Below are 24,862 nucleotides of genomic sequence, written 5' to 3'. Positions count from 1 at the left end.
CGACCCACCTAACACTGCCTCGATAGCATCAGCAATCATTCTTGCACCCTTTCTATTTAAGTGTATCCCATCCCTGTAGAAGCAGTCTCTCCTGTTAACAAGTACAGACCAGGCTGAAAAAAATTCTACCCCTTGAGCCTTGCACAATCCTTCCAGGGCCGAATTGATCGACAGGGCTCTCATCATATACTCCCTCCTATTGTCTGGGCAGAATTGCAGATACTTTCAAATTCAACCCTAATTCACAGCTTTTTTTTCAACAGTGACCTGTACTTTCAGGTAACTGAAGCAACTAAGCAAACCTAGCAATAATTATGAGAGCATCACTGGACTCAGAGGAGGTCTCCACGGACTGGAGATGTGCAAATGTATCCCCATTTCACAAAGGGTGATCGAAGGGTGACACGAGTAATTAGAGACCAGTTAGTTTTAACTTCTGTTCCAGGTAAAATAATGGAATCACTGGTTAAAGATGCATTGCAGGATCATCTAGACAAGACTGCAGCAATAATTCAGACACAGCATGGGTTTGTTAAGGGAAAGTCTTGTCTGACAAATTTGATAGGATATTATGATGTGGTTACAAAGGAACTGGATGCAAAAAATAATTTTGATATCATATATTTGGATTTCAGGAAAGCTTTTGACACTGTTGCGCATGGAACACTATTGTACAAATTGGTGCAAAATGGTATTAAGGGTAAGTTGCTACAATGGATAAAAGGATGGTTGAGTGTGGGAGAAGACAGAGGGTGGTAATTAATGGGTGCTGCTCTTCGTGGACTAATGTTATTAGTGGAGTCCCACAGGGTTCGGTGTTGGGTCCTCTGTTGTTTTGTATATTTATCAATGATATTGATGAAGGTATGTCGAAGTTTGCAGATGATACAAAGGTTGGCAGGGTTGTTAATGACAGTAATGGCAGTGTGCTACTGCAACAGGATCTAGATAATTTGGGCAGATGGGCTAAGAAGTGGCAACTGAAGTTTAACCTTGACAAATGCAAAGTACTGCATATAGGTAGAAGTAACCTCAGAGAAACGTACCAACTGTATGGTACTACACTTAAGGTGGTAGAAAATGAAAAAGACCTGGGAGTAATTGTGCAGTCAGGTATGAAGTTTTTTGAGCAATGCAGACAGGCTGCCAGGGCAGGTCATAGGGTTTTGTCAATGATATATAGGAATTTTGCTAGCAAGGAAAAGGAGGTGATTGTCCCTCTGTATAAGGCAATGGTCAGGCCTCGTCTTGAGTACTGCGTACAGGTCTGGAGGCCTCATTTTAGGAAGGATGTAGATTTGCTTGAGCATGTACAGAGAAGGGCAACAAAATTGGTGAGGGGAATGAAGGGATCCTCTTACCAAGAGAGGCTTAAGTTCTGCAAATTGCAGTGGCTGGTGACTAGGCACCTGCGCGGTGATCTGATTGAAGTGTATAAGGCCTTGAATGGATTGAGCACGCTGAATTCTGATGGGATCCTTCCACTTGTTCAGATTACGAACCTAAGGGGGCATAAATTCAAATTAAGAAAAGACATGTAGAATAGATGTGCGGAAATTTGCATTTAGCCAGCGGGTGGTTAATTGCTGGAACAAACTTCCATCTGTCGTTGTGGAAGTTGATAGGTTAAATAAATTTAAGGAGGAACTGGACAGGCATTTGGAGGGAATGGTGTGATTTTTTTTTTTTTTTTTTTTTGGCTGATGCTGCATAAGCTCATACACTTGCTTTCTTGCATCACATGCCACTACTACTAATATCGTAAAGCAGGGTACACTGTATTGTATAGCTATGCGCATGGTTTGAAATGAGGTATTTATGAATGTTTAACATTCATTTTTTTGAAATTAATGTTCACATTTTCGATTTTATTAATACTTGATAAAAAAAAAAAAAAAAATCTTAAATCTGGGAACTCGTAAAGCGGGAACTGCCTGTATATAAGTGGTTTTTCAAGATCATATCAAATAATGTTTCAAAGTACACTAAAGTAACTCTTCTCCAGCAAGTGCTGCCATCTCTTATGTGTTTCTTGGTGACTATGCAGAACGTGCAAAGCCTTTGCATGAAAATATATTTTAGAATTGGAGTAGGAGGTTATACATGTCAGCCACTATTGTCCAATTCTGGTTTATAAAAGCCAAAATTCTCTGAAACTTACTTCCAGAAGTTCATGAAATTGATTAAAGTAACAAATTAAGGAAGATAATATTATATCAAAAAATGAAGTAAAGATAAGGTTTCTATGAATTTTTGTTTCTGATTTTTTTCCCCTCAAAAATTCTATATATTTTAAAAATTTCATTAAAGAAAAAAACAAGAAAAAAGAAAGGAACCTCAGAGTCTGCAAATGCTTGGTGCCAAGCATGGTCAAATAATGTTTAAGAGTCCAATGACACAAAGATATGAATTTGTGGACTGGTCACCCACCCACTCACACACACACACACACACACACACACACACACACTAGCAACACTTTTGTGGATTTCTTGGATGACTGTTTTCTATAGCAGCATGTTAGAGAGGCAACAAAAGGAAGATACTCTTGATCTGGTTATCAGCAGTGATTCTTCATGCATTAAGGATCACCAGATAAAAGACCCACTCACTGGGTGGCAGTGATCACAGACTTCTCTGACAAAGAATGAAAAGAAAAACAGCAAAGACTTCTATGCTTATATTAACAGAAGAAGGAAGGGGTTGAATCACATTGGGCTACTTGATGTCTGTGGGTTTACTGTTGATAACCCTGCTAAGGTTGCAGACAAATTGAATAGGTATTTTGCATCTATATTAACACATAAGGAATTCTTTAGGGAAGGGGATACCAGCAGGAGCTAAATGACTTTGTTATAACTGAAATGAAAGTGGAGGAGAAATTGTTGAAGATGGACATAAAAAGGGCACCTGCGGTGGATGAAATCTATCCAATTATATTAAGGGAGGCAGCAAAATAAGTAAGCAAACCCTGAGCCATAATTTTGAGATCACCCTTGGATTCAGGGGAGGTACTTATGAACTGGAGATGCATCAATATATCCCCAATTCATAAGGGGGGGGGGGATCAAAAGGCAACATGAGTAATCACAGACCTGTTAGTTTAACTTCTGTTCCAGGGAAAATAATTGAGTCACTGGTTAAAGAAGCATTTCAGGATCATCTAGACAAGACTGCAGTTATAGTTCAGACACAACATGGGTTTTTTTAGGGGAAGTCTTGTCTGATCAATTTGATTGGATACTACAATGTGGTCACAAAGGAACCCGATGCAAAAAATAATTTTGATATTATGTATTCTATTGATATCCAACAAAATATTAATTATTGAAACCTTTTTCCAAAAACTGCCATTAGGCAATATTATTTTGTTTATTACCACTCTCTGCCTTCTCCCACCCAACCATACCTTTATACATAGAGCAACTTGCCCTTATGCCATATTTGTACAGAAGTCTTCCATGTGCAACAGTATTAACTATCTTCGAAGTATTAATAGCTTTCCTGAAATCCAAGTACAGTATATGATATCAAAATTATTTTTTGCATCCAGTTCCTTTGTGACCACATCATAGTATCCAATCAAATTGGTCAGACAAGACTTCCCCTAAACAAACCCATGTTGTGTCTGAACTGCAGTCTTTAGCATTAACATTATGTTAAAGACTGCAGTTCAGACACAACATGGGTTTGTTTAGGGGAAGTCTTGTCTGACCAATTTGATTGGATACTATGATGTGGTCACAAAGGAACTGGATGCAAAAAAGACACAACATAGGTTTGTTTAGGGGAAGTCATGTCTGACCAATTTGATTGGATACTATGATGTGGTCACAAAGGAACTGGATGCAAAAAATAATTTTGATATCATATACTTGGATTTCAGGAAAGCTATTAATACTGTTGCACATGGAAGACTGCTGTAGAAATATGGCATAAGGGCAGGTTTCTCTATGCATATGGGGATGGTCGGGTGGGAGAAGGCAGAGTGGCAGTAAACAAAGTAATATTGCCTAAAAGCAGTTTTTGAAAAAGGTTTCAATAATTAATATTTTGTTGGATATCCAATAGAATACATAAATAGTTTTACAATATATGCCCACTAAAGCACACAAGTTTTTCAATGTTTCTCGCTATTTTTGAATCACAAAAAAAAATTCTTAACACTCTTTGCTTATTTACATGGGGAAAGAGTCATCTTTAAAATTAAATTCTCCATTGTTTTGATTTGCCAGGATATCACCTGACAAATCAAAAATTTCTTTTTATGGAAAGTATTAGTTTCCAGATACTGATTAGAACTTGTGTGCTTTCACTCACTCAGTAGCAAAACTGCTTATGGAGTTTACTGGATGACTTCTTTCTGTATTAGAGAGGCAAGGAAAAACAACATTCTAAATTTGATTATAAAAACAGCAAATTATCATGTATAAAAAAAATCATTAAAGTAAAGTAACCAATAAGTGGTTTTATTTAAAGATAAGTGACCAATAAGTAGTTTATTTAAAGATAACCACTGACAAGGGTAAAAGAAGCAATTGTAATTGCATTTGCAAATGTGACTACAATGGTCTTAGTGCCCCTGAAAAGAATTAAAAAAAAAAAAAAAAAAAAAACTATATTTAACAAATGCAATGAAAATACCTTGAAATGAAAGTGCTTCACCTGTGTACTTAAACTTTGTCAGTTTTGTCTCTAATGTTTTGTGATGATTAGTTGGTTTAATTTTTTATGGCACATTGGCAGCTTAGGCCATAATGCCCCAAGTAAAAAGATGTAAGAGCAATATCACAATCACTGAAAAAAATGAAAGAGGAGAAAATATCCACAAAACATATGATTGTTGCACTATTACTGATAAATATATTCTAAACTTTACACAGGTGAAGTTCTTTTTTTTTTTAAATATTTTGATAAACGCAGATGTGAAGTGTTCAAGAAGTCCTGACAGACTGCATACATATAAATGTTTCTCCTATTCACAAAAGCAAATCAAAGGGTAAGGTGGGTAATTACAAACCTGCAAATCTGACTTCTCTGCCACAGAAATTATAGGTGCACAGTTTGACATGAAGTTCTCTTAGCAATACAGACAGATTAGGATAGATGACTGGGCTCTTTCAATGACATAAAGGAACAAAAGGTGATTATCTCATGGTATAAAACAAAAGGAAAGGCTACCTTGAATACTGCATACAGATTCAAAAACTTCATTTTAGAAAGGACAATGTTCTGCTAAAAAGTGTGCAGAAAAGAATAACAAGATTAGTTGGTAGGGAAAAAGGTCATTCTTACCAAGGAAGACTAATTCTGTAAACTGCAATGTCTGTTAGATATGCAGAGACCTTAACGAGGTGTTTAAGGCTTTAAATGGACTGAGCAAACTAAATGCTGATGCCATCTTTATTTTTTCTCAAGCAAAACATACACACACACACAAATTTAAACTGAAAAAAAAAAAAAAAGATGATAAATAAAAATATATATGTGAAAAATATGTCTTAGACAAAAGATTAATTGATAGTTGAAATAAATTTTATGATAATAGGAAGTAAATACAAGCACTTGACAACTAAATAATTTCATTTCAAGTCATCCCTTTTAAATTATAGTAACCTTTCAAGTTATGAACACAATACAATTCCTTAAAAGTTGTAAATCAGGAGCAATTTTCCCAGAGACATAATGGTATAATCAGATGATGTGTTCCAAAAATAAAATCTTTGCCACCAAAAATACATGGCAATTGGAACAACCATAAGATTTATGTAATATATGTCCTGACAACATAGCAACCTTTTTTTTTTTTCTTTATTAACTTTTTTAACATAAAAATATCTTTAACAGAATATACAGTAGAGATGGACTGCATCTGGGTGGTCACATTTACACATTAATGAAGTATATGAGTAAAGAACATATCTGCATATCTGCCTAGGGGAAAAAAAAATTGTGTACAGAGAACTATTATTACTTTAGCTAGAAAATCATGAACTAGAAAATGCTTTATGAGCTCACACTTACTCCCCTTCTACATGTCAAATTGCAGTGTAACTATAGGGTGACCTGAATGGCGCATTAAGGCAACTACCGCTTTCCATGCTTACTGTTTGAACCAATTGTAGTACTGAAAATTCATTGAGAGAGAGAATTTTTCATTGCACAACATTCAGTTGTAACCAGTTACATGATTGAATAGTGATGCAATATCCTTTCATGGCCAAAAAGCCAGCAGTTTACGGTTAAGAGGTGTATTGATTATACAGACACTTACAGAGAGGGTTTCAGCCTGAAACATTTAGGAAGTAAATGAAATGACATTAAATGCCATAAGAGATTAAAGAATTTAAAAAATAATGTTAAATGACATCAGACATTTAGAGTTTAAAAAAAAAAATCACATTAAATGACATCATACATTAAGAATTTTTAAAAAAATAACACTAAATGACATCAGACACTAAAGAACAAAACAAGATGACATTAACTGATATAAGATGATGTACAGCTTTATAATGGCATTAAATTACACAAAAGATTAAGATGAAGTGACCTAACATTAAACAAAATTAACATAAAAAAAAAAAAACATGATTAAAGGGTAGTAGTAGTAGCAGTAGTAGTAGCAGAGGCAAAAAATCAAGTTTATCTAGCATCAGCCAAAAAAGAAAAAAAAAAAAAAGAAAAAAAAAAAACATTTTGCAAATCCATTACCTCTAAAAGTTTGTCCAGTTCCCCCTTCGATTTACTTAAACTATCAACTTCCACACCAACAAATGGAAGTTTCTTCCAGCAATCAACTACCCTCTGGCTAAAGGCAAATTTCCACACATCTATTCTACAACTGTCTTTCCTCAATTTGAATTTATGCCCCCTCAGGTTCGTAATCTGAGCAAGAATCCCATCAGAATTGACTCTGCTCAACCCATTCAAGGCCTTATACACCTCAATCAGATCACCTCTCAGGTGCCTAGTCTCCAGATGGCACAATTTGCGGAACCCCTTCGTTCTCCTCACCAAGCTTGTAGCCCTTCTCTGTACTCACACAAGCAACTCTACATTCTTCCTAAAATAAGGCCTCCAGACCTGTACGCAGTACTCAACGCATGCCCTGACCATTGCCTTATACAAAGGGATAATCACCTCCTTTTCCCTACTAGCAAAATTCTTGTATATCATTGACAACACCCCATGACCTGCTCTGGCAGCCTGTCTGCACAGTTCAGAAAACTTTTCATTTTCTACAACCCTAAGCGTAGTACCACAGAGTTGGTACATTTCTCTGGGGTTACTTCTACCCACATGCAGTACTTTGCATTTGTCAATGTTAAACTTCGGTTGCTACTTCTCAGCTCATCTGTCCAATTTTTCCAGATCCTGTTGCAGTAGCACACTGCCATTACTGTAATTAACAATCCTGCCAACCTTAGTATCATCTGCAAACTTGAATATTAAGCCTGATATACCTTTATCAATATCACTGATAAATATACCAAACAACAGTTGTTTTTTTTTTTTTTTTTTGGCTGATGCTATGTAAGCTTGCTTTCTTGCACCATGTACCTTTACTAATGCTAATTACTATTCACACCTGCTAAAAAAATAAATAAATAAATAAATAAATAAAATTCTTATTTTCTCATTTAAAATCTGAAATGACTAGAAAGAATGGTTAAGAGTTACCCCCAGTTCATAAATTAACTGAACTATTCTAAATACGTTTCTATTCTACGTACAAATAAAGATGAAATGATTTCATTTTTATCCATTTTACTTTTAAAAGGTTGTTGTTGTTATTTGGTTTTTAGGAGCATTAGCAACTAAGGCCATATTGCTCCGGGGATATGCGGTGGTCCTTCTCTGACCTTTCCGCATCCTCCGTATTTGGTGGTCACGGGCTCGAACCCCGGTCTAATCAAGACGCATGTGCTACGCACTGCTGCTCCTGCCCACCTGGCTACGGAGGCACCACTTTTAAAAGGTGAGCTTTATGAAGATACAGAAAAGTTCTTAAGATCACAGCACAAGTTCATAAATGATACTTTGCCTAGTGTCAAAAATTTTTGTTCATAAGATCAGAAGTTTCTAATTCAGATGTTTGTAAATTAGGAGCTAACTGTACTGCTCAACTCTCAGTTATTATTAGCAAAGCCACTAACACTTTGGGTAAATAAACATTTAATATATATAATACATCTGATTTTCATAATTATTCGCCAGCAAAAAATCTTTTACTGAAGGTAAAAGATTTTTTATTTTGTTTTCCTAGTATCTTCCAGCCATCGAAAATGCTATTACTAAACACTGATGAAAATCTTACCAGACTTTCTTAAAAAGACAGCATTTGATACTGATACACCATGGGAATTTTCAGCAAAACACTGGTATAATCCTTCATCTACACTATCTGGTTTTGTGAACACCAATGTTCCTCTTCGAGGCTGTTGACTGATGCGGTTATCATAAACAACATATTCAAAATCTTCTCCATTCTTGACCCATCGATATCTATAAAGTTAGAAATAAAGAGAACTGTATGCATTTACATAAGAAATATTCTCTTCAGAGATGAGATGAAGGTTAGAAGGGACACAAAAATTAAGGGATTTAACAGTGAAAGCTGATATGATAAAGTTAACTTAGGAGGGGAGGTTGCAATTCTGGATAGCTGTCTCAAGCATTAGAAATACCTCATCCCCACTCTGATTACAAAAAAATAAAAAATAAATTAATTAATTAAAAAAAGATGCAAACATTATATAAAAATTCTTGATAAATAGGTAATCACTACTAAAAAAAATCAAATGTTTTCTTAAAGCTATTCCTGATTAGAACCCTTTCCTCATGGAAACATAAAATAATAACAAAAGCAAGCTTCATACACCAAATGACTTAAGTAAATGAAAATAACTAATTTGCTAATATTAACATTAGTCTCAAATCAAAGTTACTTCCAGTTTCCAGAGGAAGCGTGCATAACACACTAGAAACAGTCAGTTTTATCATTTTATTCTGAAATCAAGTACAGCATGTTGGGTGGGGGGGATAGAAATAATACAAAATAACTGAAGAATAAAAAGAGTAAATAAATTAAGACATGCTGAAATTTCACTAAAGCTGTCTAATAATGTGGCAACCTTAAAAATATAGTAATCACAATAACAATACATGGTTAGATACATAAAGGCAAGCCAGCAAGTAATGAATATTTTGATTGTTTATTTCTAGAGTTTGTGGGGCCGGGTGCAAGAAATGTGTGGGGCTATTGATTTGTATTTACAGTGAACTTTAGTTATAACTAATGATGGTTGTTCCTCTATTATTATACAGAAACAAGAACATTTATGATATATTATTAAATTTTAAGCCCTGAACATATACTGTTTGTGTTTATAATTATAAGTGAGCACTAAATAATTTAATATTTTAGTAAATTTGTAATTATTAAGTATTCATCTAACAAGAGTGCAGTCATGCATGAAGAATAAAAAGTATACAATATATTCCAAGGAGTTCTAAATATAATAAACTTTATGGGAATTTGGAATTACTCCCCCCCCAGTCCCTCTCCACTGAAACAATTATGAATAAGTTTTTGTTTCATGTAGTGCAAGTTGCAAATCAAAATGAGCAAAAAACGCAATCCAGTATTTATCTGCACAAATATTCAAATGGTTCCACCTATTCGGTTTTTTTTTTTACATTATAGTAAACAATCGACTGTCTTATTTCAATGAATGGCAGAAATAGTATCTTCAAAAGAGAACAAATTCTTAAAAAAGTATATTCCTCATGAAAAGGGACATCTCATCACCTCACACAGCTTAATGCAACTCTGTATATGTTCATTTTTAAAGTTATATATTAAATCTGGTGTATGTTCAAAGTTTCACTAAAAGTACTGTACCCACCAGTGCTTCAATTGAAAATACAACCAGCACACTTTTATTTGGCAATGGAAACAAGAATAAATTATCAAAAGTTTATCTAATTCATATATACCTTATCCACTTCTTACCAATTCTGACAGCCAGACTCTATGATTAAGTACAAAGTAATCAACAATGACCATCTTAACACTTTCAGAAGGGGGTGTGTGTTTTTTTTTTTTTTGTATAGACTTTTCTGAAACTTTAACCTAGATAGTTCTGACCTTGATTTAAAAAAATTAAAAATAAAATTGAATGGGATTCAGGAACATTCCAGCACTGAGTACATACCCTATTATATTAACTTATTTTTTTGTTTGCTGCAATGAAGAGGAGGGGAGAGAAACACCTCGTTTCAGATGAATTCCTGAAAATCTTCATTTCATTATATACACTCTCATAGCTCACAGATAAATCTTAGCATAATTTAACCCGTCACACTTAATACAATTTCAATTCGGTCTTTGTATCTGAGATTTTAGGATGCTTACTACAACACAAATATATTCATGTGTTGTAGTAAGCAGGCTTATACATCTCAATTAGATCACCTGCAAGGTGATCTAATTGAAATTGAGCTGCTGGATACCTAGTCTCCAGCAGCTGTACAAGATAAGAAACTGAACTGGCATTGCATATAAGCATAACAAAAATTATCTGTATACCTGAACCCAGTGATAAAACTCGTTCTCTTCATTAATATTCACACAGCTCTATCTCATACCCTTCATGAATAGTCCCATCTTTGCTTTTCCTATTAAGATTCTCATAACCAAAAATTATTAGCCAAGCAGACAAAAATCAACCACCACAGGAAGAAAATGCCTTCTTTCAATTGCTTTATGGCATGGAAAGTAATTTTAGCATTAGTATGGCATATGATGTAAGAAAGCAAGCTTATATAGCATCAGCCAAAAAAAAAAAAAAAAAAAACCACCCTTCCCATTTCACCCATCCATTCACTCCAAATGTTTGTCTAGTTCTGCCTTGAACTTATTTAAGTTGCTGACTTCCACACTACAACAGATGGAAGTTTGCTCCAACTTTCGACCACCCACTGGCGAAAGTTGAATTCCACATAACTATTGTATAATTGTCTTTCCTCAATTTGAATTTATGCCCTCTCAGGTGAGTAATCTGAGCAAGAAGAAGAATCCCATTAGTACTGAGCTTCTCAATCCATTTAAGGCCTTATACACCTCAATTAGATCACTTCAGGTTCTACAGAAGCTGCAATTTGCAGAACTTAAGTCTTTCTTGGTAACACCAACCCTTTGTTTCACTCACCAATCTTGTTGCCCTTCTCTGTACTCATTCCAGCAGCTCTTCATCCTTCCTAAAATGAGACCCCCAGACTTGTTTGTTTGTTTGTTATTTGGTTTTTAGGAGCATTAGCAACTAAGGCCATATTGCTCCAGGATATGCGGTGGTCATTCCCTGACCTTTCCGCATCCTTCGTATTTGGTGGTGACGGGCTCGAACCCCGATCTAATCAAGAAGCGTGTCCTATGCACTGCTGCTCCTTCCCACCTGGCTACGGAGGCGCCCCAATCTCCAGACTTGTATACAGTACTCAAGGTACTCAAGGCAGTGGCCTAACCACAGCCTTGAGTACCTTGAGGACTACAAGGGGACAATCAACCCTTATCTTTGCTAGCAAAATTCCTGTATATCATTGACAAGACACCATGAGCTACTCTTGCAGCCTTTTTGCACTGCTCCGAAAACTTCATATCTGACTGCACAATTAACCCCAGGTCCTTTTCATTCTCCACTACCCTGAGTGTAGTACCACCCAGTTGATACATTACTCTGGGGTGACTTCTCCCATATGCGGTACTTTACATTTGTCAATGTTATAAAGTTGAGCAGTGTCCATCTGCTCAACTTTTCCAGTTCCTGTTGCAGTAGCATACTATCATTACTGTCATTAATAACCCTGCCAACCTTCGTATCGTCTGCAAACTTAGAAATTAAACCTGATATACCTTCATCATTATCATTGATAAATACCGAAAACAACAATGGGCCCAACACCAAACCCTGGGCGACTTCACTAATAACATTAGTCCATGAAGAGCAGTGTCCATTCTTTGCTTACTCTCTTTGACTAACCACTCTTTGCTTACTTCCTCTGCTGCCTCCTTTAATAAAACTGGATAGATCCCTTCCACCCCAGGTGCCTTCCTTATGTTTATCTTCAACAATTTCTCCTACACTTTTCTCAGTTATTACAAAATCACTTAGCTCCCTGTTAGAGTTTGATAAACTTCTGGCATTCCCCTCCTTGAATAACTCCTCATGTGTGAATGTAGATGCAAAATACTCATTCAGTTTATCAGTTACCTGAGCATGATCAAGTCAAACCGTCGATATCCAGTGAACCAATCTGATTCATCCCCTTCCTTCTAGAGTTTACCTAAGTAAAGAATTCTTTGTCAACGATTTCCCGTAATCTGCCTTCGCCTGCCTAACCTCCTTTGTGACTTGATTACAGACTAGCCATAGGCTTGTGTCGCCTGATAATTTATATGTACCCCATGCATTTTTCTTCTCTGCCACATGTCTAATTAGTTCATCTGACATCAATTTAGGCCTAAACCTTGAACAGTATTTCTTAGTTGGTATGAAAAGCCTAGTACCCTCCAAGATTAAGTCCCTGAAGGCCTCCCATTTAGAATTCACCATTGGTAACATCATCAGTTGATCCCACAGTATAGAATTTAAAAACTCTGAGACCACTGTAGTCACCTTTACGAAAACAAAAACCCTTCTCCTTAATCCTGATGGTAGCTACATCTTTAAGTAAATCCCACATCAGTACACCATGATCCACTATGATAAAGGAACCACCTAGCGGTTCCTTTATCTGCAGATTCTTAATGCATGAAGAATCACTGCTGATAATTAGACCAAGAGTATTACTCCCTCTGGTTGCCTCTCGAACATGTTGTGGAAGAAAATAGTCATCCAATAAATCCACAAAAAAGGTCTTGCTAGCATGCAAGTGACCAACCCACAAGTTCCAGTCAATATCTGGAAAGCTAAAATCTTCCATTACAAGACATTCTGATTTACTGACCCACTCTATTTCTCTGCACAACTGGTTGTTGTACTCATCAGAGTCAATAATCCTATAACACACTCCTACTCTCATTTTCCCCTTCTCAGTGTTTATGTCAAGCCAAAATGACTCAACATTGCACTGTCCACTCATGTCAACTAGATGCACTTCCTTAGATTTTATGTTTCTTAACTAACAGCATAATCCCCCCCCTCCTGTCCTATCTATCCTCTCTGTACACATTGTAATTGTAGTCCCCAAATTCCAATTCTGCAATGCTTATATCCATGTGGCCAACATCTCTGATATCCCAACAATATCCACTTTTGATGTCTTGACCAGCACTTCAAATTCATCAAATTTATTTACTATACTCCTAGCATTGGTGCACTTGCAAGTATACATGCACCTATTATTACTCTTAATTACTCTAACACAACCCATGTATTTACTTGTTCCATGATGACATCCAGCAGCCCTTGAAATCCCCAGTACTTCACTTTGCAGGCTGCTGTTTATTGCAATAGAAGCAGTGCAAGAATCACTTTCACCTCTGCCTGTGGCTACCGTTAATCTATTAGTCTGTGAATCCCCCCCCCCCCAAGCTAGCAGTTTCTGACCCACCTAACACTGCCTCGATAGCATCAGCAAATATTCTTGCACCCTTTCTATTTAAGTGTATCCCATCCCTGCAGAAACAATTTCTCCTGTTTTAGTGTTATTTCAATAACACAAATTTCTTGGAGGAGTACTTCATAGGTGCTGCATAGTTTAAATTGACCACCATCTTGTTTGTCCTTGTCTCCCTGCTACAAGTAATTAAAGACTTTTATGCCAAAGAATAAATTAATATTCAAGTATCAATATTTAATTTAATTCGGCAAAATAATTACACTGCTGATGTACAAAATCCTTTGTCTAAAAATCACATGAAATGCATTTATGATGTTTTCAGACAAAGAACTTTGTACATCAGAAGTGTAGTTATTTTTTGCCATTTAACAAAAAATATATATATAACAGATAATGAATTCCAGCTTAAATGTATATTGCCATCAGAAAAGTATAAAATATAAATAAAATAAAGTGAAAACTATTTACAGACAACGCTGCAGTGTCAGGTTTAATGTCTAAGAGTGCAGGTGGAGACAAAAGATGGCAGGAGAGGTTACTACAGTAGGGTACAATTGTATTTACAAAAAAAGAAAGAAAGAAAGAAAGAGGAATGACTATAACTTTTACCTTTAGTCTCATAACAACACAAATAGGTTTTACCAAAACTATATCTAGCTTTTTCCATAAAAGCTTAATTTCTTGTAACCCCTGAACCAAACAGTGGTGATTTCAACAGCTTGTGAATGAAGGGTCACCAAGAATCTTCTATTAGACTGAAATCTGGTAATGTGAAACCAGATACTGCAAACAATTTTTAAACCAATTATCTTTTTCTGCTTTGTAATACTGTGCACTGACTTGCCAAAACTGTCAACTACAGGGGTTCTCACTTTGTTTACAGGAGTGAATGGTAACAGAGCTTTCTTAATAATGTAACACTAGATGTCAGCATTTAGGAGGCCTTTGTAGAACACAACTGAACTAAAACCATCAACGCATCCCCACACACTGATTTGGCCTCCACTATCTTTGAGACTATTACTATTCAGAAAGAACAATTTTCCTTATATGATTTGAGTTACACAAAAGTTGTGCACTTTCCTTTTCTAATAATTATTTCAAAATGCAACTCATCATTTCAAATTACTTCTTACCAATATTCATCATCCCAATATTTATGTTTAATGCATTCAGGCCACGAATTGTTTGACATCCTAAATTTAAAATGATTTCTTTTTTAGGATGAAGCTTTTTAAAACTGCTGCAATAAGCCTATAGTGAACTGCTGATTGTCTGCAACCATCCTTAACCCAAATGAAGGCTACTGATTGTCTGCTGTATGGTTTGATGTACAAAGCATCAAACATCAAGTTCAATAAACATTTCCAATGTCTACCTGGCCACATAATTTCCCAGATCTAAATTTCATCGAGAATGTCTGGAATATGTTGGCAAAGGCCGTTCAGCTTTGCAGTTCTCTAATGACCACAATACAGTAGCTGACATATATCCTGAAGAAACAATGGTTAAAATCTGGAACAGACTCCCTCAGGCACAAAGTGGAATCCATGGCACAATGCTTACAGGCTTAAATTTGGAGAAAAGGTGATCCTACCAGATACTGAATAGAGGTATCAATTTTTTTTTTTGCCAGTTAGTATACATACTTCAATTTTACAAAAATTATTTCCTTGCCTTTTTTTTTTAATTTATTTCTTTGTTAAATTAAAAACCTAGACACGAGAGTTAAGAAGATACTTATTGACACAAGACTTGAAGTTCTATAGATTGATTAATTTTCAGGAAATACAAATGAAGGCAGGTTGTACCAGAAAACAGAAGTGGAACGAATAAAAAAGTGGAAGAAAAGTTGGTTCCGTGAGTTTGAAATTGGATAGTAAAAGCATGTTGACTGGTTGTAGCACAGGTTCGGATTGCTTTGGAACCTGTGCTCTGGAACCTGATTGCTTTGGAACCTGGGAATTACAGAAGCCAACTCAGCAGAACAGTGCCCTTGAAAGTATCTATTGAAAAGGCATGCAGCAGAAACAGAACATCTAGGAAACAGAGCATCGAGAGACTCTGTTTAAAGATGAGTCAATAATTAACCTAAATGCCTTCTTTTGAAATCTAGAAGCCTGAGAGGGGCTTTGGGGGTACCGCCCCAGATGTGGGAACAATATTCCATGGTAGGACAGATCTGAGATTTGTACAAAGTGAGTAGCTGTTTGGAAGAAAATTAATGCTGAGAGCAAAAGAGAAAAATCCAGTTTTTTAGATGCAGAGGAAGCACTATTTGTGTTGTGCTTATGCTACGGAGAGATTAGAAGTAAGGATAATATCTAATAGACATATATGATCATGTCTAGAAATCTGAGTGTCATCGGAGGTAACCATAAACACAGAAGAATCCTTTTTGAAAGATATAAGACAGGACTGAGTTCTAGAAGGAGTGAAATTAACTAAGTTATCTTTGACAACTGGAGAATTACCTGGAGATCAGCATTTAAGGAATTGTCAGTGGGTATTCAAGAAGCTGAAGTTGTTAGTGTAGGGCAGTGGTTTTCAACCTTTTTTTAATAACAGCACCCCTAACTCATTTATTTTATTTTGTGGCACCCCTACTCATTTTTCTGCTTGTTTGCAGTTCTCTAATGACCACAATACAGTAGCTGACATATATCCTGATGAAACAATGGTTAAAATCTGGAACAGACTCACACACACACACACACACGTGTGTGTGTGTGTGGATATATATATATATATATATATATATATATATATATATATATATATGATTATAAAAATTACATTTCATAATACAAATTATATGTATATAATAATTTTATTCTTTATATAGAGGTACTAAATAAACATCAATTATAGATCACCACAAAATTAAAAAGATACTGTACACCTTTTTATAATGAAATAAACATAAATTAAAAAAATAATAAGTTTAAGTAACTTAAACCAAAATTACGTGGCACCCCTGGAATGTTGTTGCGGCACCCCGGTTGAAAACAACTGGTGTAGGGCAAGGTTTCTGAAACTGGAGAGTGAAATAAAATGTGCTATTATCAGCAAGATTATCGATAGGATTTCCCATCAAAGAAAGGTCATAGGAGGAAAAGAGTGGGAGAAAGAAGTGAACCTTGGAAAACACCAGCATTAATGGAGAAGTTAGAAGACAGAGTGCCATCTATGACCACTCGCAGTGAGCAGTCAGAGATAAAACTGGATACACATTTACAAAAAACAGTTGGTAAATCGTAAGATGAAAGCTTATTTAGAAGATCTTTAGGCCAAACATATTCAAAAGCCTTTGAAATTTCAAGAGCAACTGCTCGAGTTCCACCAAACTTTGCCATTGAATTTGTCCACAGATGGGTAACATAAGCCAGTATATCACCAGGGGATTGACCCCAAGGGAATCCATACAGGTAATCATTGATCAGATGGAAGGTTTATAGATAGTTTAAAAGCTGGCAGTTAATTGATTTCTCCATTACTTTAGAAAGAGTAGAAGTGCAATGGGATGATTACTGGATGGGAGGGGTCTGTCATCCCTTTCAGGAACTGCCTGGATATGAGCAAATTTTCAAGCAGAAGACAAAACACCTATGGAATAAAAAAAGAGAAGAAAAAAATGCAAAAAGAACAGGAGTAAGTTCAGAAGCACATGTTCTGAAAACAAGTGGAGAAATACCATCAGGACCTGGAGCGTTCTTAGCATCAAGAATGTTCAAAATCCTTCTAATATCATTTTGATGGAAGACCACAGGAGGGATTCAATGGAGCATACTTGGAAAGATAGCAGGTGTTTTACCAAGATCATTAATACATGAGTTGGGAGAAAAGTAAGATGCTAACAGGTCAGCTTTACCTTTGGCTGAAGTGACAATAGAACCATCTGGTTTTGACAGAGGCGGGAACAGTGCAGGGTAAAAGTTGCGGCCCATAGCTTTCACAACAGATCAGAATGGTCGACTACCATTTGGACAATAAGCAAGTTTTCTACTCTTAGATTGTTTTAAATCTATTTTGGACTGATTAATAACTGGTTTACAACTGTTGCGAGCTTTGGTAAGCAGAAAATGAAACTGAACATTGGGTGCAAGTCAGTTGTGATATGCAACATTCTTATCTTGAAAAACCTTAGCACATTTATTGGAAAGCCAAAGTTAAGATAAAAGATGAGATTTTAAGGTGGAGCGGGGAATAAAGGATCATCCCTACAAGAATAATTTCACTAACACAATCTCAGCAAACGCTGACATCAGAAGATTTGAAAATTGGAAACAGTAATCTGACCAAGGAAAAGAAATCTTAAAGATCATCCCATTTTGCATTCTTGTAATGCCAAACACCATGATATCGAGAATGGCCATGAGAGAAAGGCTCCAATAGAGAAGAAACCATCACCAAGTTCTGATCTGGGGTGCCTAGAGGACCAGTCACCTAGAATATGTACCTAGAAGGTTTGTTTGTGAGAAAAAGATCAAGAGTGTTGGCTGTGTGGTTAGGACTGTCTGGTATTCTGGTAGGTAAATGAACAATCTGTGCAAGGTCATTATTAATCAGAAAAGCCTCAGCATCTCAACCAGCTGGGTCCATGTGACAACAAAATGGAAGCCAGATGGAGTTGTGACCAAGGAAAATAACCTCACCATTAGAAAAGTTGGACTGGAGAAAGTCAAGTTTTAAATAGAAGAAGTCAGAGTTCCAAGTGATTAGTGCAGTTGGGAGAACAATAGAGGCAAAAGATGAATTTGACAGAATATGGTAGAGAGATTTTAAGCCAGAGAAGATCGAAAAGAGTATATTCCAAATTACTTAGTCTTTGACAGGAAATAGAAGAACGGACATATGCACAAGTACCACCTTTGAAGCGAAAGGAATCGCACGGGAAACAATTCGGACAACTGAGATTAGCAGTGATTGAATCAACTGATAACTGGTTTTTCTCTCAAAAAAACTACATGGATTTTGGAAGAGTGTAAGAGAAAATGTACATCACTGAGGTTAGAACTGAGATCGTGTACATTTGTAAAATGAAAAGGATGTGTTTGGGAGGCTTAGATTTGTTCGCAGATAAGTTTGTTTTATTAGTTTTCCTGTTCACGATGTATTCAGTAGTAAGAAAAAATGTGGGAAGGACATGCTGTATAAAGTAATGAAATTTTTCAATATGGCACCACAGGGCAAGAATATACCCAGCTCCTTGACATAACATGGCCTCTAGAATGCCCCTGTATACACACTACCCGAACACCCTCCATTCACTATCTAGCAGAGAAGAGGTGGTGAGATTATACACTAGCTGATCAGGAAGTCTCCTAGAGAGTTACTAATAAGTTCGGTCTGGTGAACTATCTAGTGTCCTGCCTGTGAACACCATTTCAGAGCTGTACCCTTGAAATGTATGGAAGATTGGATCTTTCCATGATGTCCATCATAATCTCAAAAGTCATCAATAACACTGCATGATGGAAGAGATGGGAGGGTTGCTGGAGCTATGCTCTGGAGACTAAACAAGGGTTCCACCACTTCAAGTATCCACTAAACAAAGTGGTGGTATTGCACTGGTTGACTTGAGTCAACTACCACCTAAGTAACACTGAGGGGCAGCATTCCTCCATGTGATGTGGGAGCCACACCTTGACACTTGTTTACATTGGCGCCTAGCATACTAGTTACTTCTAGTATGCTAGGCACCATATTTCAGGAATTGCACATGGGAAATTATACCCATGGTTACTAACAGTCACCATTGTGAAGGTGCAAGAGGATTTGGCTGTCACAGACCGACCGGAATTTCCTGAAATTATGCTACTTGACTTAAGTGTCACCCAAATATCAGTTCCATCAGTATTTTAGATTGCCAGGTAGCAAGTCCAGTTTGGCATACCTGTGGCAGCCTCAAGGACCTAATTTGAGCACACCTAACGTTTGGTCACCGTATGGAATGTACATCTGAAGATATACATTCCATACTGATACTATTCGTCCAATATATATGTACATACATATACAGTATATTGGACAAGTTACATACAACAGTTTTGCATTTTTAGCAGACTGTGATGCTATCCTAGAAAACAACTACAGCAAACGTACACTCCTGATTCCTGTGATCATCTGGAGTATGGACAAAATATTTATTTATGACATTAGAAGCTAATTTTCCTTATAATCCAAAGCAAAACAAAAGTTAAGGTTTTGGTTTCACTTTCAGTATCATTTTGGCAGTCTCAAACACATCACTGCTCTAGTTACATATTCTCAGTTTTCATGGAACAATAATTTGTAGAGATGCATTTACCACATTGTTTAGATGAGTGAAAGGAGAAAGGTTAGGATGCCCCCGGAACTGGTGGTTTGAAAAAAAAAAAAAAAAAAAAAAAAAGCTGGATCAAGAGGTCATTGTCACAAATAAACATTTAAGAATAACCATTGCATAGACTATTTCATATTAAATAAAAACACACACACACAAACATATTATTCACATATATTTGTGAATTTACATGAATTCATGTGGGAATTTAATGTTCACTTAGCATAACATTACCAAGGATTTGCATATATTAACTGAGCATTAGGAGTATGTGCTACACATGAAATCAGTATGAATCTTAACAGTAGTGCTAGTCCAGTGAAACACAGATAACAGCATAGCTTGTTCAAGAAAATCCTATGTAGAACTGCTAAAAAACTTTTGCTAGTAGTAACAAGCTTTTAACAATAAACAATGGCATTACGAATTTTATGTTTCACTGTAATAAAGCATAGAGATAAAAATTAATCAATTTCACTTACTTAGGGTCTGGATTTCCCTGAGCTTCACATTCTAACATAAAAGGTTTATCTGTTTCATCTGGAGTTTGGGACACATGAAAAAGTTGTTCATAAGGAGGTTGCTTCACCATTGTGGGAGGATATTTAACACTAGGTATTTCCATTAGTTGGATCTGACTAACTAAGAACACTAATCCTAACACAGGAATCACCAGAACTGAACACATCATGTAAGTTTTCTCTAGTTATTCCTAAAAGAAAAAATATATCTATTTGCTTAATGTTTATATATATATATATATATATATATATATATATATATATATATAGAGAGAGAGAGAGAGAGAGAGAGAGAGAATCACCAAGAAAGAGAAGAATGATGATATCCAGCTCAGGACCCTGGGTGTGCCAAGCCCATACTCACCAGATGTGTGAGCCCCTGGGGTTATTATAATTTCAAAAGAAACCTTCTTTACTTAAAATTATTGGAATTAATTACTGTAATTATGGAAAAGCTGCTAACAGCAAGCTTTTAAACACCTGAAAAGTAATCACTTCAAGTATAACCTTTCTTTATTTGTTACTGACGTACTCTTTAAATCAGTAAATCAAAGTGTTCATTTATAATGTCTTATTTTTGAACTCCAAATACAACAGCTGATACCCTACTAGGGTTGCCAGGTCCTATGTTTTTCCCATAAGCTTTACATTTTTTTTTGTGATTTTACTGTTTTAGTTTTTAATTTGCCTGTAAGTAGGTGTCTTCCTTTTATGATTAAAATCATGTTTTAAACATCCTGCTAAATATAGTTAAAAGTTAATTGCTAACACAACCATCAGATGACACTGCAACTATTTAAAAACTGTTGGCAATAACGTTTTTTCAACAGTTGCCTACCATGAGAAAGGCTAAAGAAGAAAGAAATCACGGAACATTGTTCTTTCACTTTCATTGTCCATCGTGTGGGAGAAGAAAGAAAATCTACCCAATATTAGTAGAATAGTAGGATATTTGTTAAGTATTCTTAGCTCAAATACTGTAGTAGAAAGGGTGTTTTCGTTAATGAAATTGAAGTGAACAGACATCAGAAACAGAAGTCACCAAGGCAGAGCTACAATGAATTTCTCTTTTACATGTAAAGAGTTCCTTTAGTATAAAAAACAGGATAAACAATTGTTAAAAAGGTCAAAATATCAAAAATAAGTACAATTAAAATATCAGACAATTTGAATTTTCTTATATCGACAAAAATCTTACTTTTTTTTTTTTTTTTTTTTTTTTTTTAGGAAAACCTGACAACCTTATAGCCTACTACTGTAACTTAAAGTGTTCTTCCCTAAATGTGAAAAGGAAAGGCCAATAAACAAATTCTATATCACTCTAATTTTGCAGAAACTTTAAATCAATAAAACTTTATGAAACAGTACAAAAATGATTAGAGAAGACAAACAACAAAGTACACAGTAGGAAAAGCATATATTTTTATAACAATTAACGAACAATGAAACCAGCATGGGAACCAAGTAGTAGCAAAATGGATAAGCTATTTTATTTAACAGCATGTTCCAAATCATTGTTGCATTTCTGAAATGGCTATTCTTGGTCTCTCCCCCCCCCCCCATTTTTTTAATATTCAATCTACAGTTTGATTTCATAGCAGCAAGAGCTGAAAAACTTCTCTCCCTAAGATGGTTGTTGCTAAATGAACCAACAGTTTTAATGCCTTTTTTACTTAAAATCAGTCATTAAACAATCAAGTTTACAATTTAAAAGGGTCTCTAATCTAGCTGAACTGAGCTAATTCTATCAGAAAACACAGTCCATTACTAAAGGAGATAATTTGTAGACATGTTCCTCTTTTGGCAGTGCACTAAAAATAATGCTATTTACCCAAAATAACAGAATCTGCTATTTTTGTAAAGAGCAGATTCAATCATCCAGCTAAGAGAAATAACAATATGCATAGAAAGTAGTCCACGAGATCTCATAACCCACACTACAGACTTTATCCTGGCTATCACTTACGGGTCTCCCATATGGTATGTGAAAGCGGGTACTGCAGTGAATAGAAGATTACTGGAGACAATTCAACGAAACATTCTGCTCACAATTACAAGGGTGTGTAGTACAGTGATCATAAGTGCACTGCAGGTCCTGGCAGGGGTCCTACCTAAGGATCTGGAAGTGACCCACTGCAGACATGTATCATCTATCCAAGGGAAAGCCAACAACAATAAATGACTTTACCATTGACATTACCAACAATCGGAAGAGAGAAAAACAAAGAATAGTGCATCACTCGACACAGATATGGCAAAACAGGTGGAATGAAACCAGCATCAGAGCAATAACAGACAAATTCATCCCGTACATCACCAAACTATACCCAAAGGCCTCGGCGTGACTATACCCAGGATTAAACACAACCTTCCTATTCACGGGCCATGGGCCATTTAAAGCCAAACTGAATGCACTGGGTATCACACAGAAGACTCTGGCTAACCCTATGGTGAATAGGAAACATGGCAGCATATTATGCATGAATGTGAGTTGTATAGAGGACCTTAGAAGCCTCCTAATCACAAGGATCCAATATGTACCAAACAATGAGGAACACCACCTACTAGACACACCCAATGAGTTTACAGCCACTCAGCCACTATGCACAAGAACTCTTCTCCAGAAGGAACACATTAATAGCCATCTACCAAGATGGATCAAACTGAAAAGCCCCAGACAAAACATATAGACAGCCAAGATATATCCAGTCAAACACAACTTGAAAATTCAACGGCCAAGGTGGGACAAACCCCCACAAGAACTGGATACCGGACAGGCACCATAAAGCCATGTTACGAAGAAACAAGAAAGAAGCAAAACCACAGTTGGATGGAACCTAGTCCTATGTATGTAGTAGTAAGCTGGACCTAGCAAGAGTAGGAGACACTGACATCACGTAACAAGACTAGATAGACCCACCAGGAGCTCTACTCCAGAAGTGGCGCCAACAAGAAACAGACAACTACACTGGACTTGACAAATGCAGTAACGCTGCAAAGGTGCCATATGGCGACCTCTACAGCACCCTAGCATGGTACCTTTTCTTCCATACTCTCTGGTAGGGGGGAAGGGGCCAGAGGTCTGCCCCCTCACTGCCCTCCTTTCCCACTGGTGGGGCATGGGCATGCCCCACTGCCATCTCTGGGGGTCGCCTTCCCTATTGACCTCATATTTTTGTCTTTTTCCCCCCCAGCCTTCAATCTTCCCCCCGCTAATCTGCCTAAACAGTGTACACCTCACACAGCTATCAAAATTCATACGTACAAATCTAACTGCATTGATATTATCTTCTCAGCTTTCCATTTTCTCCAGTGGTTACCCCATTATTATTTTTTTATTTTTTATTTATTTTTTTTTTTAAGGATCCTAGCCACTGAAATCTCAGGAAATTAGGTGGCAGGGACTTGCCAGAGTAAATATTTAAAACTACTGCGTACCTGGTCTGCCTCATCGGGGCTGAGTGCGGGCAACGTTGGGCCTCGGCAAGAGTTCAGTGGCTAAATGGCCAAAGGAACAATGATACCGACACTATACTTACAAGAACCACACACTTTTAAATCTCTGGCCTCTCCAGTGAACTGCTACACCTACAAAGAAAGCAAGGCAGAGATGGAGGGAACCAATGTTGAATCCAGAGTGTTTGCACCAGGGGAGAGAATGTAACCTTTGGGGGGGGGGTACATGTAGTATATTTTTTATTATTATTTAATATTTGAAACATGTGTATATGTTACAAACACATCTGTATATTTATGAATGTTATAATAAGAGAATATGAGAAAATAAAATAGGAAACAAAAGGAAATATTTATTATTTAACATCTAAATACTAATAGTCAGTTCAAAAAAACTACATTACTGATAATAATCACAGTTTAATAATATGAATATCACCGATTAAAATTTGCAAAAAAGAAATTATACAAATTATAATCAAACATGCAAGTACTGTATTGTAATAATCTTATTCTTCTTTGCTTTTTATTTTGCATGCGCATCAATCACTTCATTTATTAATTTTTTCAATAACTCATTCAGGCCCTCTAAATTATCTTCATGCAATCTTTCAATATTAGTACAGATGCATACAGTGGTGGCTTGTGACTCTGATTGTATGGGGGTACTGCTTCTTAAAATTACATTAAATTGCCTTAGTTATAAGACATAGATGGTAATAATAACAATAAGCACATTAAAACTACTACACAACATTAACTGGACACTTACCATTAACAGACTTGGGTAATCTCGAAATTTTATTTAAAAATAAAATCCATTCTTCGCTTTTTATTTGTTGAAAATAAATAAATAAATAACTTTTTCATTCAAGTTTGGTGCACTGTTTAAATCGGCACTGCTCGCTCTGCAGTTCCTTTGACTCGTTTTATC

General features: G+C 36.1%; 1 protein-coding gene across 1 annotated transcript in view; it reads right to left on the bottom strand.

The window, feature by feature from the left end:
• Positions 1 to 24,862, bottom strand: part of LOC150091222 (neuroglian-like) — a 447,266-nt gene that overhangs the window by 306,791 nt on the left and 115,613 nt on the right. Inside the window, exons 2-3 of the mRNA XM_090374775.1 lie at positions 20,434 to 20,663; positions 8,321 to 8,508 (exon numbers count right to left, since the gene is read on the bottom strand). Of these exons, the coding sequence (XP_090230901.1) occupies positions 8,321 to 8,508; positions 20,434 to 20,642 (397 nt within the window). The 5' untranslated portion in view covers positions 20,643 to 20,663. The remainder of the gene's footprint in view (positions 1 to 8,320; positions 8,509 to 20,433; positions 20,664 to 24,862) is intronic.

Source organism: Mastigoproctus giganteus, chromosome 1 (assembly GCF_048544385.1).
Source record: "Mastigoproctus giganteus isolate SK-2022 chromosome 1, ASM4854438v1, whole genome shotgun sequence".
Taxonomy (NCBI): domain Eukaryota; kingdom Metazoa; phylum Arthropoda; class Arachnida; order Uropygi; family Thelyphonidae; genus Mastigoproctus; species Mastigoproctus giganteus.
Note: the sequence above shows the minus strand (reverse complement) of the source record. Positions and strands in the feature narration are given on the sequence as shown.